The following is a 17,472-nucleotide window of genomic DNA, read 5'->3' as shown; positions in this document are numbered from 1 at the left end:
GTGTATTTTTGAAAGCCAGATGCCTACAGTGTTTCTCTTTCCCGCCAGATTAGAGCTTCTTTGTTAAAACTGCTATGTTTATTTTGCTTGTTTAATGTGCCTTTTTGTGTTTCCTTTTCATAGCAAGACAGTTACTATTGTACAATCCAAAGGTCTACAACTGTTCGATTCCTCAAATCTTTCAACAAGAGTTGATACATTTGCAGAAAATGTGCCTTGATTCCTACCAGTCTTGGATACCGAGAAAGAGCATTGCAAAGCTCCAGTCAGCCCAAGGAGAACTATTTGTGAACTTTGCTAAATCTCACTTCTTCATTGATGGTAAGAACAACAAAGCAAGTCTGGTCACCGTCATGAATCATTTCTGTACATACAGTTATAAATGTAAGTGACGAAGCTAGGTCTAATGACATCACATACAAAAGCGTGTTAAATCAGAGACAACGAGCGAGAGAAGTCTATGATGTCCCTTGGACCCCCTAGGTGGAAAGCTCCTCTTTATTGACTGTTGCCCATCTGCAGTTATATGCTTCAGATGTCACCCAAAGGTGGCCTGAAAACTCTTCCCATAGATTAGCTGGATAAGGGGTGAGTAGTCCTGAAAAAGCCATGTACATCACGATCCCTTTTCCAAATATAATGCCTGGACATGCATCATTATCCTACACCTCACTCCCAATCCTTCTTGCAAAGAGGATACCTGCCATTGTCCCCTACCTCCCACAGAAACTCCTTCACAAAAACAATACCTAGAAAATTCGTCACTGTGCATGATGGTTACCTTAATTTCTTAAATGGGCCCATGTGTTGTAAACATAAGCTGCGTATTTCATAATATGGCAGTCCCGCATATGCACTGCTATGACGTAGCTAAAAGCCGAATTCCCTTAATTCCATTATAACATGATTATTTTTTTTATAAAAGTATTAATTGAATGCAGATATTTTATCTTTTTATTTTCAACCAACACAATGTCATAAAAACGTTGTTTCTCTTATTTCACAATACTCATTTCTGATCGCATTTCCAAAACTTGTCAAAATGTCTCTGCAGTGGTTTTCAGACATATCATTCATCAGGGGGTTAGTGTGTCAAGGTGTAAACCCAACTTGGTACTCATATCTGTCGTGCCACACACAGGGTGAGCTTTGGCACAGATAATGGATTTCATGCAATGTCAAATAAACCCCATGATGAAAGACATAAGTTCTAATTACATTGGAAAACCCAATACCTCAACCTTGTATAGCAGAGACCTCTGGCTCTGCCAATACTTAGTGAAGTAAATTCGAATTGCAATACAAAATTCTACTGAAGCAAAGAGAGTTTACAAATGTTACCAGATTCAAAGACTTTACTTAAGTAAAATATGCGACGTATTTACAGTAAAATATTGTTAAAACCATTGCCAAAGCCTGTAGGTCGCACGGATGAGACCTATTGATAGTTACAATATTTAATAACGTTTGACTTCACTTATCCACCCCAAGGGAAGGTATAAGAGCATCACACTCCATCAGGAAGATAATAAACAACAAGTGAAACTTCTGAGTCCAATTTTGCCTTTTCACAAGGACTGTGATAAGGAAGAACAGGACTAACATTAGCTGTGTGCAGGGATGGCCCTTGCTCCAATCGTTCTCTGGGCGGATCTTATGAAAGCAAGCTTGGATAGGGATGCCAGAAGCTTCTGGAACCTTATAAGCTCAAGGGATAGGCCAGTTAGCACCATGATGACTTGTAACATCCCTGCCCAGAACTGGTTCAACCACTTTTCGTCCCTCTATACTTCGATTGAGTCGACTACCCACACCTCCCACTCTTTGGCCGTTTGTTCAGGGGGTTTTGAGTGTGTTCCTTTTACTGCTAGAGAGGTGGAAGATGTAATCAAAATGTTGGTGCCTCTGAAAGCAGCAGGGCCTGATGGGTTACCGGGCGACTTGCTACGGGCAAACCCCAATGAGTGGGGGAAGCTAGTTTCATCATTGCTAAATGCTATTAGTAAAGGTGCGCCCGTACCCGAATCTTGGAAGGGGGCTGAGCTTGTCCCGATATTCAAAAAGGGGTGTCGGGACAACCCAGCCAACTACAGGCCAATAAGTCTTATTGACTCATCCCAAAAAGTAGCAGGGAAGGCGATTTTGGGAAGGGTGCTCCAGTGGGTGGACGACAATAATATCCTGTCGGACCTCCAAGCCGGATTTCGCTCTGGTACTGGGACCATTGAACAGGCCTTCAGACTGGCTCTCTTACATTGGAAAGTGGTGGTGCTGGGCAAGGGCAGTCTGTATTTGGCCTTTATAGACCTTAAGACTGCCTTTGACCTGGTACCCAATGAGGAGTTGTGGAAGGTCCTGTCAGAACTGGGGTTGCCCGCGTATATTCTTTCCCTCCTTGTGAGACTACATGTTGGCAATTTTGCAGAGGTTCGATGGGGCACGAAGGGCGAAAAAACCGACAGGATCCCTGTGGGTGGAGGCGTCCGCCAGGGATGTGTGTTAGCCCCCACCCTGTTCTCCCTTTATGTGAACGGGGTGGTTGAGCATCTGCTAAGAAACCCTTCCGATGCTCCATCCCTGGCGGGCAAACGGATCCCAACACTGCTTTTTGCAGATGATACCCTTCTTATCCCGAAGTCTCCCATGGGTCTCCAGAGCCTCCTGAATAGTTTCCAGGAGTTTTGTTTGTTGAGGGGGTTGGTAATCAATACCGACAAAACCATGTTTTGGATTATGAACCCCCCCCCAAGAAACTTGGTCGTCCCCGGCTCTGAACTCTGTTCCATTGGAGAGGGTATCCGAGTTTGACTATCTGGGTATCCGCCTTAATGATTCTTTTAGCTGGAACCCGCACATCCCAAAAATGCTCCTCGGCCACAAAAGGGTGGGCGGAGCATTACTTAAGGAACAACGCTCCTCCACAAGCAAACCTATAGCCCCAGTTGTGGAAATATATAAAGCCAGAGGGGTTAGCGCTGCCCTATACGGGGCGGAGCTGTGTGGTACCTGCAAACTGGATGCATTAGCAAAATCGGAGAGCACATTTTTGAAAGATCTGATGGCTCTCCCGTGGAGTACACCCACTGTTCCAGTGCTGTTGGATCTAGGCTGCAGATCAATCAAGGACCAAGCGCAACTCCGCCCCTTGCTTCTTTGGGCCCGGTTGTGGCGGGTGCCCGAACTAGCCCCTTACGCAGAAGCGCTATCAGAGGTTACGGCTATGGAAGGCTGGTCTAGGATCAAATGGTTGAGGGACGTTAAAAGGCTTTTAGCGGAGTTAGGGATAGGTGATGCATGGGCACTGAGAACCGCCCCACCCAAAGCTATGATTAAGAAGTTGTACTGGAACTGGGTCTCCTCCAAACTACACTCAGATCCACGCCATTGCAACTCTACAGTAGACTTTGTGAGGATTAAAGATGCGGTGGCCTATGAACCCTATCTAGACATCATATCCATTCCTTTTGACCGTGCCCTGTATTTTAAGTTCAGAGTGGGGACTTTTCCAGTAGGCGAACTAGTAGCCCGCTGGAAATCCTCTCACCAGTCTTCCCTGTTCTGTGCGCGATGTTCCACCCGAGTAGAGTCGGTAGCCCACATTCTTTTTGAATGTCCGGATTACTGTGCACCCAGGAGTCGCTGGCTAAAACCCTTATGTAGACTCTTAGGCACTCGCCAACATAAAGTGGAGCTGCGTAGTAATGTCTGACACATCCACCTTGATTGTTTGCGCTGTGTCAACATTTTTAAAGTGGTCATGGTTGATTCGTGCAAAAAGGCTTTCTTTGTCAATTTAATTCTGTTTTAATATTTGCCTCCCTGTCCTTATTTTTACTGTAAATAGAATGTGATTGTAACAAATGTTGCATTTTACCTGTTGTGCAAGCTTTTATGATATTTTTATATCGAAATAAAGCCTATCAATCAATCAATCAATAGTTCTCTGAGCAGAGAGAAATATGACACCTTTGCTACTGCTGGTAAATAACACAAATGAGGCACCAGCCCTTTTCACAGGTCAGTCCTTGGCTGGCTATATCGAGGCAGCGCCTTGCTTCTGAACACACATCTCCATACCAGTGGTGGCTGCCTCGGAACGGGGGTGGTGAGGTGCGGGGGGTAATGGATAAAAAAACAAAAAAGTACTTTTCCTTTACCCCGGCTGCTGCGCGTACACTTCTATCCCCTTCGTCTGCACTGGCAGCACCGGAAGCAGATTCTCCCAGGCAATCACAACACAGCTGTGATTGGTCTGGGCGGCCTATTTGACCGATCAGGCAGGGTTGGGAGCCTCAGCATGTTCTCCATCGGGCTGTGCAACAGCCAGGTGGAGAACATGGTAAGTGTGCATGAATGTTTGGCCGGCCCAATAGGGCTGGCCACACAGCCATGCGCACTTAGGGAGTGCAAACCACTCCTCACTGTGCTCAGCCCCGCCCCGCCTTGACCAGGCTCCAATTCCACACAGAAAAATAAAATGATAATGACATCTTGCTATTATCATTTTATCTTTATTTTTGCACTGCTCCAATAGCACTGTGTTTAGTTTGCAAAATGAATAGCATCGTGAGCTTCAAATAAATAATAACGCTAAAGATTGCACTGATGATCCGTGTACATGTAAAACACTTAAAACTCAGTGCTTCAGACATTCCACGACTCACACAACCCCTCACAAACACAGCAACCAATGCAAAACATCTTTCCGTACCGGGTGCCCATCGTTGCAGAAGAAATAATAAAAGATTTGTAAAGTATGAGTGATGGTAGCAGAAAATATCATCACAGCTAATAAAGGTGGATGTCCTTTCTGGATTTGGCCCAGCAGCCATGTTAGGCAGCGGGGATGTGATGCTGCCATAGTGCCCCTCCGGAAATGGTGGACACAATTACGTGTCTAACTGAAATACACAGCACAGATATTGTTTTAATGAACTGTGGTCACAGGATCATCATGATGTCACCCCACATAGCAGTACATTTCATTAGGTTCAGATACTGGAACAGGGAGACACCTACGCTGAAACTCGGAGAACCGGATACACATGGTCCAAGTCATGACCTTGACACTGGTAGTCACGGGCAATGGGCTAGGAGGACATGGACATTTGGCTCCTTTTCTGAGCTTTGTAACCTGGGCAAGACTAATCAATAAATCAATCAACTCGGATTTATAAAGTGTTGCTACTCATCTGAGAGAGTATCCAGGTATGTTCTTGCTGGGATCAGTCGAAAAGCCAGGTCTTGAGTCCCTTTCTGAATTCCAGGAGAGAGGATGATGTTCGAAGGTTATGGGGAAGGTTGTTCCAGGACTTGGCGGCGAGGTAGGAGAAGGATTATCCTCCACTGTAGCTTTAGCAGATACAGGGAGTGTGTGCGAGGGAAGCGGAGCAAGTGGTGTCTGTTGGGTTGGTGGAAGTTCAGGTGATGGTTGATGTGTGCTGGTCCTTGGTTGTAGAGGGCCTTGTAGGCGTGTATCAGGATCTTGAATTGGCATCTTTTCTGGATGGGGAGCATGTGAAGGTTCTTGAGGTGGGGGTGATGTGAGAATATTTGGGGAGGTCGAGGATGAGTCTGGAGGCTGAGTTCTGAATCATCTGGAGTCTCTTCAGGAGTTTGGTGGTGATTCCTGGGTAAAGCGCGTTGCCGTAGCCCAACCAACTGGTGAGTGCAGCTTCAATGATGATTTTCCTGGTGCTAACAGGGAGCATTCTGTAGCCCCTTCTAGGGTGAAATGATTCAGAGGCAAGATGGCGGCCGCTGTACCGGCTGTGTGAGCTGCCTGCTCCTCTACTCCCTGGTCGGAAGAAGGTGGAAAAAAGTGGCCGCGGTATTCACCTCAGGATTTCTATGGCGTTTGCTGATTGATTTTAACACTGGAACCTTGGAGCCTGTTTTGTGGAAATTAATTTCGGTACTGCTTCGTTTGTGCTCTATGGTCTCCCTGCTGCTCTTTCCCGGCATTTGGCATTTGCCGGTTTGGCTCTATCTTTCCCTCTCATCTGGACTTTGCGTTGTCAGTGCAGCCAGCACTAAGATGGACATGCCGCCGAAACTTCCTACGAAACCCCCAGTTACCTGGAGCGGCAAGACCAAGACGCCCGCTCAGTCTGATGTTATAGAGCTTGAAGACGCTGCCCAGGAGGCGGGTGAGTCGATGGAGCCGACTGAAATGGCTAATTCTGTAACCCAGCCGCAGACTCTAGCGAGAAAGGGGGGAGCGCGGCAATAAGTCTCGTAACATTAATTCGGCATTACAAACAGTACCTGCCATGTTTGAAAAACAACTTACCAAAAAAATACAGATTTTGTGAGCTGACAGCCCGGTAACGGACTCAAACGGGGTCCAGGTGATTAATGTTAGGGAGGAGGATTTCTCGAGTACCGTAGTTCAGGATGAGTCTCCTTTAGAAACTTTGATTCACACTCAGGAAAGATTGCCATTACTGGATCTGATGTCAGACCCGAAGAGAGAGAGCCACTCAAAGGCATTCTGGGACCAGGAGTCAGTTTGGTCTCTCAAACAGTCACTGAAAGTCCTGGAGGTATGATTTGTTTAACTGAGGTTGCTACAGAATCAGTATCGACTGAACTTCCATGTCTCGATCCTACTGGCTCTCAAGAAGTTCTGGATACATTTTTTTCCATGTCAGACCATTCGTCTGACTAGAGCATTGATAAAGATTGGGCTGATTATCCTGGGGACAGCAGCTTTGATGATGACGACTTAAGAGCTAGTGAAATATCGCCAGGATCTGCCAAAAAACATAAGGCGAGGAAGAGCACCAGAAATAAATCTCTTGACCCTAGTGATGCATCATCTGAGATTGTGTCTCAGCCTGGTTGTTTGGAAGAAGGGAAGGTATGCTATGAAGAACAGTCACCTGATCAAGAAGTGACATTAGCAATGATCTATCAAACTATGATGATACATAGATCGGAAACAAAGACCGAGATTGCCCGTACACAAGCCACGTGCCGTAAAGTACAGATCGCGGTGAGACAAGTTACGAAAATCTGTACGGATATTTCTTCTAGGGTTTCTGAGGCCGAGACTAGAATCTCTGTGTTGGCGGATGAAGTAGCGGCGCAAATAATTGAGCTCAGCTCTGTCAAGGCATAACGAGACGACATTGGATTTAAATTAACTGAATTGGAGAATCAGTCGCGTAGAAATAACTTACGCATTTTGGGGATTCCTGAGAGTCTGGGGGGGCCTGATATGCGCAAATTTATTTGTGAGCTATGCTCCGAAGCATTCCCGGAATTAACACTCTGGGACTGGCCACTTGTTATTGAACGGGCACATCGTTTTTCCTTTACAGTGAATAAGGCCAGACAAACTGAGGCTGATCGTCCAAGAGCTATATTGGTCAGATTTAAAAAAAATTAGCTAGAAAAGATATTTTTGATTTAGCTTGGCCAGACAAGAAGGGAGCTGCCAAAGGGTGTAATTTTTTTGTCCGGCCGGACTTTTGTTAAGTCACTGTTTCCAAACATTGGCATTTACGTCAATTAATTGCCGGATTTCAGGAAAAGGGGGCAGTGGTGTACCTGAAAATCCAGCTAAGCTAAAAGTCACTGTAAAGGGTCAAACAAAGTTTTTTTTCTCCGAAATTGTGGCAAAAGAATATTTGATGACATTATGACATTATGGCATTTATTTCTTGTTTATTTGCTCCAAGGAGAGGGGGGAGGGGAAAAAAAGTGGATGAATATCAAAGCCTAGTCTAAAATGATTGTATTTGAATGATGTTATTCTTTCTTCCGACCTAGGAAAAGGGTGGGGGGGGGCGCTCTGTCTTCTCAGGGACTGACAGTCCATGTGCCTCAGATGGTGGGTTGGGTGGGGTTTCGGTTAAGGAGGAGGGGGGGTGGAGGTGTGGGGGTTGGTGGTGGGGTGGGTGTAAGTCAGCAGCAGTTATCACTGAATGGCAGCAAGAGCAGATTTTATTTATGTTGTTCTTAAGGGCAAGATTTTGTAGGTCTTCACTACAAAAGAAAGGTATGTTTGTCTTATCTCTGATGAACAGGAATGGATAGGAAGCTGAAGGTTTGTTCGCTGAACATTAATGGTCGCGACTTTAAGAAAAGGGGGTTTCTATGTAAAATGGTTCAGTTATTACAAATAGATATTTTGTGTTTACAGGAAACGCATATTCCTTGGGCTAAGAGAGATCAGTTAAAAAATCTTGGTTTAAATTTAATAGTATGCTCAAAGCAGACAGGAATTAAGAAAGGGGTTGCTATCCTTATGAAACTCGGCTTAGGGATAAGTGTTAAAACTCTGGCAGACAAATGGGGGAGATGGGGGTTGGCAGAACTTAAGATTGATGAAAACAGGTTCACTATCTGTTCACTGTATGGCCCTAATATACATGAAGCTGATTTAATGAATTTTATTAATTTAGAGCTTGCCCCATGGACTCAACCGATAATTCTTTGTGGGGACTTCAATGTTCATATTGATGCTGGGTTTGATATTAGGAAAACCGGGAAATATTTGGGTAGAAAGCCTCGGACTTTTAAAGCTCTCCGTGAATTAGTTTTAGGAAACGGGCTTATTGATGTATGGAATGCTAATCATTCTAGTGAACTAGATATAGTTATAGACAATGTTCCCTCTAATTTTTTTCCTCTATGTGCGGCAGTGTAGGGTTTCTGTGCACTGCAGCCATGGCTATGTGCGCCAGGAACCAGACCGTGTGTGTGTGCAGCACCAAATATCACTCCAAACATTTGCTTAAAAATCTGAAAAGATGGTGCGTTTCCATACACACAGTGCCACGTTAAGGATCTTAAGGCAGATTTGCAATTTGGATACACCCGCCATGACATGAATTGATTACACAGGCAAGTACACTTCAGGTTTACAAAAGCATAAGACTCCAACGGTGGTGCCATCATAAGATTTTACTAAAGATTCTTAACTGGAGCACTGTTCATTGGGTGGGTAAATGTTGAGAGCCTACACAAAATTACATATACACAATAAGTTTTGGAATGGAATCTTTTTGCTGTAGCCTGCAGCATTCATATTCATTTGGCAATTTCAACTATTGCCAAATATTGCGCCTTGAAAGTTCTAGCGCTGTAATGTGTAGAACCGCAGAAGACACCCTTTTGAATTGCCAGTGTGCCCTAAAGCCAGGGAAACGATGTGGCTGGGTTGGCGGTAGAACATAATTTGTGAAGTTGGCAGTCTGAGGGCAGGCCGGGTGAGTGCCTCAAATATTTACCACATCTTGCCTTTGTAAAGGTTGGGCATAGCCCGACGTCCTTCCCAGTCATGGATCGCATTATTAAAAAAACATAAGAAAGTGACCCTAAATTGTGGTAGCCTTCTAGCCTGCCGCAAGAGGCCATGTTGACCGATTCTGGTCCCCTTCCTTAATGTTCGGTCTTGCCTTCAAATTAAACCTAGCATGGCGAAGCAAGGCTTTAGTTAGTGGCTTAGACCATAGCAGCAGGTTTTAAGACTATATCTTATCTGCTGTGAGTTCAGCCAGGTGGCGGTAAAGAATGCTGCTGTGATGTCCTCCTGTGCCATTGGGACAGATTGGCTTAGCGTTAAGAAAAGTTTCATCTTGATATGTAATGAAAGAAGAAGTTGGAAATAGTGTTAGTAGGTGTCACAAAGTTGTTGCAGAAAATTGCGTTTGTGGAACAGCTAACTGCTATAAATGGATGCTCCTTTCTTCATTTGAGGAAGGGCTGGAAGACGGAAACAAACACTGAAAGTTTCCGTTCTTATTCTGATGAATATTAGGATCAAAACTGTCCCGACAAGTATTGATTCCCCAGTGAATTAAATCCCCTGTACAGGAAACATAAACTGTATTTTGGATACTTCGATAGTGCAGAGATGCCTAAAGGTTTGTAGGGCCTGGAAAAGCTGCATACTTTGAAACCGGGTGGTAATGTCAACGCTTTCTTGGATCGCCAGGCATTCAGGGTTCATCGAAAAGTTAAACTTTGCGTTATATTCCGTCAGGTGATTAGTGTGCTCTACAATTACTTATTGATAGTTTTTGCGGGAGGTCTTTCGCGATGCGTGACCCCTGGTCGAATGCCATCTTCTTGTTAGGCTCGTAGATGTGAACTGGGGAAGAGTTCCTTTGTTCAGGGAAACTAAAGACATTGCCACACATATTATCTGTGGTCCAACATTTTAAAATTTAAAGGTAGCTGGTTCCTACTCCTTTTGTTTCCACGTTTGCAACCTTGCCTGGGTGCATTCTCATGCGCTAGCAATCAGTGTGACTCTTGCGGCAGATTTACAGTTCATAATCTGGACCAACTATTCTGGTTGAAAGCGGTCTTCCGGCACAGTCTTGTGGAACCTGCAGTTTTGTGACGAGTTTTCCTAATTTTCCCTCGTGTAAAGCACTGCAGTAATCAAAATGAGTGCAAATAGCAATTTGCCCGTGACCATGTAAATAGCTTTCAGATAGGAAGTGGAACATCTCGCAAAGATATTTTTGGAAGAAACTTCCAGAAAAATCCCTGTCTTGGCTCAAGCATGAAAATCAAGGCAGTGAACACGAATAGTTCCTAGACCTCCTACAGTTTTGGCACAGTATCATGTGAAATCGGAGTGCTAAGTGCTCTGGTGATTCAGTCTGATCTGTATAAAACACACTCTTTCCGCAGTCTGACTATGCATAGCCATCTTGAAACGGTAATCGTGCTCATTTAGTGCAGTGCAGAAAACTGTGGAAGTAACGCTAGATTGTCTTTGCTGTGAGTTTACCAACTGGTTCTCTTAATTTTTCAATAAGTAAAAATTAGTTTGTTGCTGGGAGACAAAGCACGAAACAAAACTATGGCTACCTCTGTTTACCTGTTTGAACTTTAGCTTTCACACTGTAGTCCTCGGTCTGTTTCGGGAGCAGAGAGCAGGGAATCGTGTGTGTCAGGAAAAGGCAGGCTGAATGTGATTGGTTGCTGACTTCTATTATGAAGATTTTATAGCAGTGAGTCACCCAGGATCTACTGAGAATGCTTTATTGCGAAGAATGCACCTGCCTGTGCATCTTTAGATTGTTGTTTTTTGGTGTTATAGAGCCTTATGTTTTTGTTGGAGTTGATGATGCCAAATCTTTCTTACTGTACGTAAGAAGGGGTTATTGATCACCGTTCGTTTTTCCTTTAAAGGAGAGCTGGAGGAAGGAAACACATAGGGTCACAAGCAGCCTCGCAGTTGTGCATAATTAAGAAAAGAAACGCAAAGTCTCAAACACTTAGCACACGCTGGGTGTAACACTCTGCATTCCTTTTCTTACAGTGCACAGCTGCAGGGGTGATTGTGACCCGTTGAAGTTAGTACTCGTGCTAATTGCAGAGCCCGTCTGTGCTGCAATTAACACAAATATAAATTCAAAGGACCACAATCAGCCCCCGCAGCTGTGCAGTCTCCAGCAACGAGGACATGGCAGTTTTTCGCGCCGCTCGCTTTTTAAAAGCGGCGGCGCGAACGGTGTCTCTGGAGTGCGCACTAAATAAAGCACACTGCGCGCTTAGGACAAAAATGTGTTCGTCTAGACTATTTTTTCATTTCCCAACATTTTTTAGATAAAGCTAAAATTGAAATCCTCCCCAAATTAATTTCAGATCATAACCCATTAATACTTGAAATACAATTGCTTCCTAACGTAAGGGGTGGAAAAACGAAATGGTCTTTCCAAAGAAACCTATTATTTGAAGACGATTATCTGCAATATATGACTACAATTATAAAGGAATGTTTTAATCATAATAACAATACTGCCTCTGTCCAAATAGTATGGGATACTTTTAAATCAATCAATAGTTAGGGGGAGACCTCAAGTTTCTCGAACTTCCAACGCAAAGCCAGACGGACTGAGTTTAGGGAGGAGTCGGATAAGGTAATGAAGGCCGAGTTGAAGCTAGTCAAAAGAGTAAAACTAGGTTGTGGCATTGAAGAAGCCCAACTTGACTTAACTCTCAAATGGAACACAGTGTATTCCCATATAGCCGACCAGATTGCGCAGAAGCATAGACAATTTAAGTTGGAGTGCTATGAATTCAGTGAACAAACAGGAAGAGTACTAGCTCAAAGATTAAGACAGAAGGCGGCATTTAATGATATTTTGAAAATTAAGGATCTAAACGGGGTCATGCAGCGAACTGTTTGGCTAAATTGTTTGGCACTTAGTAAAATTGTACCTCTGTGTGTAGGAGACCGCTTATCTCCCCGTTCCACCGCAGCCTGTGCTGTTTGTTGTGGAGGGAGTGGACTAGCGCGGTACAGAGGGAGTACATCACCCTCACTTCCGGGGGCAATTTTAGAGAGGTGACGGTCTAGTGGTTGCACTAGGACCATCAGGAGCCTCCTATTTAAAGCTCACATGGGGCTGACGCTCAGCGGACGCGCGCAGCGGGCGCACCGATGGCGCGCCGGAGGTGCGCCAGAGGTAAGCCCGTCTGTGCCCGTCCGTGCCGCGGCCGGGCCTAGGGCCACCCCCCTTAGCCATCCTTGCCACGATATTCATATCCCTAGAGATATGATATATTCACTACAGACCCAAGATAGTGGCTGCCACAATACACTGCGAGCAGACACCTGGCGGGGACCTACATGCTGTAAAAACTGTAAAGTTGAGCTAATACCGGAGATACAAATCATAAAGCCAAATGTCTTTTCTACCCTCCGAGGGGGACTAATAAACGCCAGATCAATGTGTAAAAATGGAGCGCATGTGCACGATCTAATTGCGGAAAATGACCTGGACTGCCTGTTCGTTACAGAGACGTGGCTTAAAGCCTGGTGTACCCCTGATGTTGTTTTCGCCTTGCCGCAAAGGTATCATATCCAGCGATTGGACAGGCCGACACAACGCGGAGGGGGGGTTGCCATTATCCACCGTGATTCGATCAAATGCACTACGTTTGAACTCCCAGATTTAAGGGGGGCAGAAAGCCTGGGTTTCAATCTCCATATGCATAATACCACCATTTTTACTCTGTCTGGAGTACTGATATATCGACCACCAGGTCCACAGAAAAACTTCCTAGATAGTCTAGCTGAGGTAGTCAGCAATCTTGCACTTAAATTCGCTAATTTCACTATCCTAGGAGATTTAAATCTTCACCTGGACTCTGACTCAGATTCCAATGCGTCTTGTTTTAAAGAGCTAATGGACGTACTGGGCCTGACCCTATTGACACGGGACCCCACTCACAAGGCTGGACATATATTGGATTGTGTATGTACAAACCTAGCATCCTTAAAGGTAAAATCGCCCTGTCCTTTAACTTGGACGGACCACATGTTCATCCCATTTGACCTCTCAGTAGAGGGGAAGGGGCTCAGAAAGGGTGTCCCTATGGCTGACGCCAGCATGAAACATGACTGGAAAAAAATTAGCAATGATCCAGATTTGCAACAAAGAGCCATGGCACTTAAACCCCTTTTTACAGGTGTCACGGCGGCAGATAATAACAACTTTAATCATTGGGTTAAGGAAATCTGTGGTCCCCCCAAGGCGAAAAACCGGAAAAATTCACATCACAATAAAAAAACGGCACCCTGGTTCTCACTCTCCTTGAAATAGAAACATGTTGAGGTTAGAAGACTGGAGAGGAAATGGCGTCGCCTATATAAGGAGGAAGACCTCGGTCATTATAGAGAATCTAGGAGGCAATATCATGCACAGATTAAAACGGCCAAAAAGGATTACTATGTAAAAGCTATTGATTCCTCAAACAATACACAAAAAGAGATTTTTAAAATAGTCAATGATTTCACGAAACCAAGGTTCCTCCTATCGGAAATCCCTCCCTCTCTCACTTTGTGCAATTCGATTGCAGATTATTTTGAATCGAAAATATCAAACCTTACCAAGGATTTTTCTGAACCATTGGCTTCTAAGGCAGTAGAGGACCTAGAAACTCCCTCTGGAGTAGCACAACTCTGTGATTTTCTACCTATTAGTTCAGAAGACTCACGCCAACTGATTTTGTCGACTAAATCTGGTTCTCCTTTTGATCCCTGCCCCCCCATGCTGATACATGCCCTGGTAGATACAGTTAACCCTACCATAAATAGCATTATAAATTCATCCCTGTCTTCTGCCATGATTCCATCGGAATGGAAACTGGCGGCAGTAAAGCCACTGCAAAAAAAACCTCTGCCAGATCCTACAACACTCTCCAACCTCCGCCCAATCTCCTTGCTGCCGCTGCTTTTTAAAATGACTGAATCAGTGGTGAACAAACAGCTGACTAAATTCCTGGAGGACGAGGATATCCTGCACCCTAATCAATCTGGGTTTCGGGCCTCACACTCCACTGAGTCTGCCCTCCTGTACACCGTGGAGACATTGAAGACCGCCATGGATCAAGGGAAGAAGGCCGTCCTTGTCTTGCTTGATCTATCGGCGGCCTTCGATACGGTGTCCCACTCAATACTGATCAGTCGTCTGGTAGCAGCAGGGATAGCGGGCACTGTGTTGGATTGGTTGAAAAACTTCCTTGACCACCGTAGACAGGTCACGGTGTTGGGAGAACACTGCTCCGAGGAAAAAATTATACTAACAGGGGTACCTCAGGGCTCCACTTTGAGCCCGGTACTGTTCAACCTATATATGACCCCCTTGATTGAGCTGATTTCGTCTTTTAACATCAGTACTGTTTCTTACGCTGAAGATACTCAGCTCATTCTGGTATTAGACAGGGAAAATGGAAAGGGAGAGGAAAATCTAAAAGACTGCCTCACCGCTACCTTTATTTGGATGCGTGAGAACCATCTCAAATGTAACACCGGGAAGACCGAAATTATTCCTTTCGGACCCCAAAATCCCTTTTCCCCTAGTCTTTGGTGGCCATTGGATGTGGAGTCCCCTCCAGATACCATTGCCACGGCCCGGAATCTAGGGATCAGGTTTGACAGTGCCCTATCCTTTAAACAGCAGGCAGGGGCAGTGGCTGGGTCGTGCTTCAACACCATCAGAGGACTTAGAAAGTTTTTTGACTTTCTGCCTCTGACGGCCAGGAAGACGGTGACAGTGGCACTTGTAACATCTCGTTTGGACTACTGTAACAGCCTATATGCAGGACTAAATCGATCTGTCCTGCATAGGCTGCAGGTTGTCCAAAATGCCGCTGCCCGTCTGGTCCTGAAATGGCCGAGGAGGTCATCTGCCTCGGCCGCTCTCAAGGCCCTACACTGGCTACCCATCCACAAACGCATACTGTTCAAAATCCTTGTGATTACCTTCAGAGCTTATCACCAACAAGGACCCAAATACTTTCTCCCTTGGTTTAAACGGTATGCACCTACACGCTCTCTTAGATCAGCCAATATGAATCTATTACAGATCCCCAAATTCAGACTTTCAACAAGAGGAGGCAAATCCCTCGCAACATTGGGTGCGAAAGCCTGGAATAAACTCCCACCCAATTTGCGCCTAATCCCCATTGAGAAAAACTTCCGCAAGGCTCTGAAAACTTGGATTTTCAACCTTTCAGATATGGTCTGTATGACATTGGTTTAGTTAGAGCGTGTTTAGCATGGACAAGACGGATGCTGCGAGCTGACATTTCCGGCCTTCCATTTAGGCTACGGGCTTTAAGCGCCAAGATACTCCTTGGAGTGACAGCCGCGCTATATAAGTGCATAAAACATAACAAACATAAACATAACATAACGAAAACAGAGGTGCTTAACACCTTGGGAGCTTCGTAAATAGACCTCCCCAGTGCTGCGCTGTCCATTATCCAGTGCTGAACTGGACGTCCAGCGGTCGCACGCAGCACTGGGGAGGTAGTGCCCGTGACGACCGTTGGCCGACGGCAGCACTTAAGGTGTTAAAGCATTTTGTGATTTTTATCAACTTTTGTATGATGAGTCTCGTGATGGTACAGACGTAGGAAGGAATGAGCTATTGTATCTTGAAAATCTTGATAGTGTCGGACTTCATGAAGCACATAAGATTTTATTAGCCACCCCTATCTCATGGGAAAAAATTTAATCTGCTATTTTAAGTTTAGCTCTCGGGAAGGCAATGGGGCCTGATAATATACCCCTTGAATTTTATCGCACATTTCGTGGATTGCTAAAAAATGAGTTACTTAAAGTTTTTCATAAGGCCTTTTTAGGTTATCTCCCCGAATCATGGTCTTTTGCCACTATAGTCATTTTTTTAAAAAAAGGGAAAGGAGGCTACCGAGCTGGGTCATACAGACCCATCTCACTTATTACTGCTGACAGTAAGATTTTTTCTAAAATCTTAGCTAATAGGTTGAACGACTTAATGCCCACTCTGGTCTCCATAAGACAGCATGGATTTATTCGTAACAGAGATACGACGGACCATGTAAAGAGGGTTATCTCACTTCTGGATTGGGCGCAGGCCACAGGATCTCCGGTTGCAGTGGCCCTGTTGGATGCTGAAAAAGCATTCGACAGGGTTGCCTGGAGATTTCTGTGGTCTGTATTGATGAGGAAGGGATTTCCCAGGGAATTTATTAAGGCAGCACAGGCATTATATAACTACCCTAGGGCCACAATCCGAATAGCTGGTGATGTTTCCGATGATTTAGCAATAACAACGGGGACGAGGCAAGGCTGTCCTTGTTCCCCCTTGTTATTTGCATTATATATCGAACCCTTCCTGAATAGATTGGAAAATGAATCCGAAGTAAGCCCGGTTAGGATTCATCAATTTGATTATAAGGTGTATGCGTATGCAGACGATATCGCTATTACCACTGCCGATATCAAGCGATCCTTACCTAAAACTATTGAATTAGCTCATGAGTTTGGGGGGTACTTGGGATATAAGTTGAATATCTCTAAAACGCAATTGATTCATTCTGAGGAGGGTCGCCCAAACTATATGGTTTTTGCTCCAGATGCTCGGTATCTTGGTATTACAATCAGTGCTAAAATTGATGATATACCACGTCTCAATATAGAACCTGTATTAAATTCTGCTAATAGAACTCTTGAGAGACTGAATAATCTCCATTTTTCATTATATGGTCGCACTAACATATTGAAGATGTTAATATTTCCGAAATTCCTTTATCTGTTTCGTACAATACCTTTGTTGTTCCAATCGTTTTTTTTAAGCAAGATTGAGAGAATGTCCTCTAGGTTTTTATGGAGCTACCAGCGATCTAGAAGAGCTCTGAAGTGGTGCTTTCTTCCTAGAATGAAGGGGGGCTGGGGGTCCCGAATTTCCGGCTGTACTACCCGGGTACCTTACTGAGACATATGGGCATTTTAATTTTTCATGATATAAGGCTAAGCGAATCGGTTAGTCCCTCAATCTATGAAATGTTGTTAGGGATGGAGGCTAGGCAATGCTTAGTAAGAGTAATCGAGCCGAGTTATTACAAAAAAACAAAATTTAAAATTATGATAGCTTCTTTTGAAATATGGAAACAACTGAAAAAAAATGTGTCCTCTGTTTTGATTTAAATTATTATACGCCCTTGATAAAT

At 44.5% G+C, this 17,472-nt stretch overlaps 1 protein-coding gene across 1 annotated transcript in view; it reads left to right on the top strand.

Moving 5' to 3' along the window:
- The window catches only part of DNASE2B (deoxyribonuclease 2 beta), a 257,300-nt gene that overhangs the window by 203,066 nt on the left and 36,762 nt on the right, over window positions 1–17,472 (top strand). The window contains exon 5 of the mRNA XM_078659262.1: window positions 124–321. Coding sequence (XP_078515388.1) covers window positions 124–321 — 198 coding nt within the window. The remainder of the gene's footprint in view (window positions 1–123; window positions 322–17,472) is intronic.

Source organism: Lissotriton helveticus, chromosome 1_1 (assembly GCF_964261635.1).
Source record: "Lissotriton helveticus chromosome 1_1, aLisHel1.1, whole genome shotgun sequence".
Taxonomy (NCBI): Eukaryota; Metazoa; Chordata; class Amphibia; order Caudata; family Salamandridae; genus Lissotriton; species Lissotriton helveticus.
Note: the sequence above shows the minus strand (reverse complement) of the source record. Positions and strands in the feature narration are given on the sequence as shown.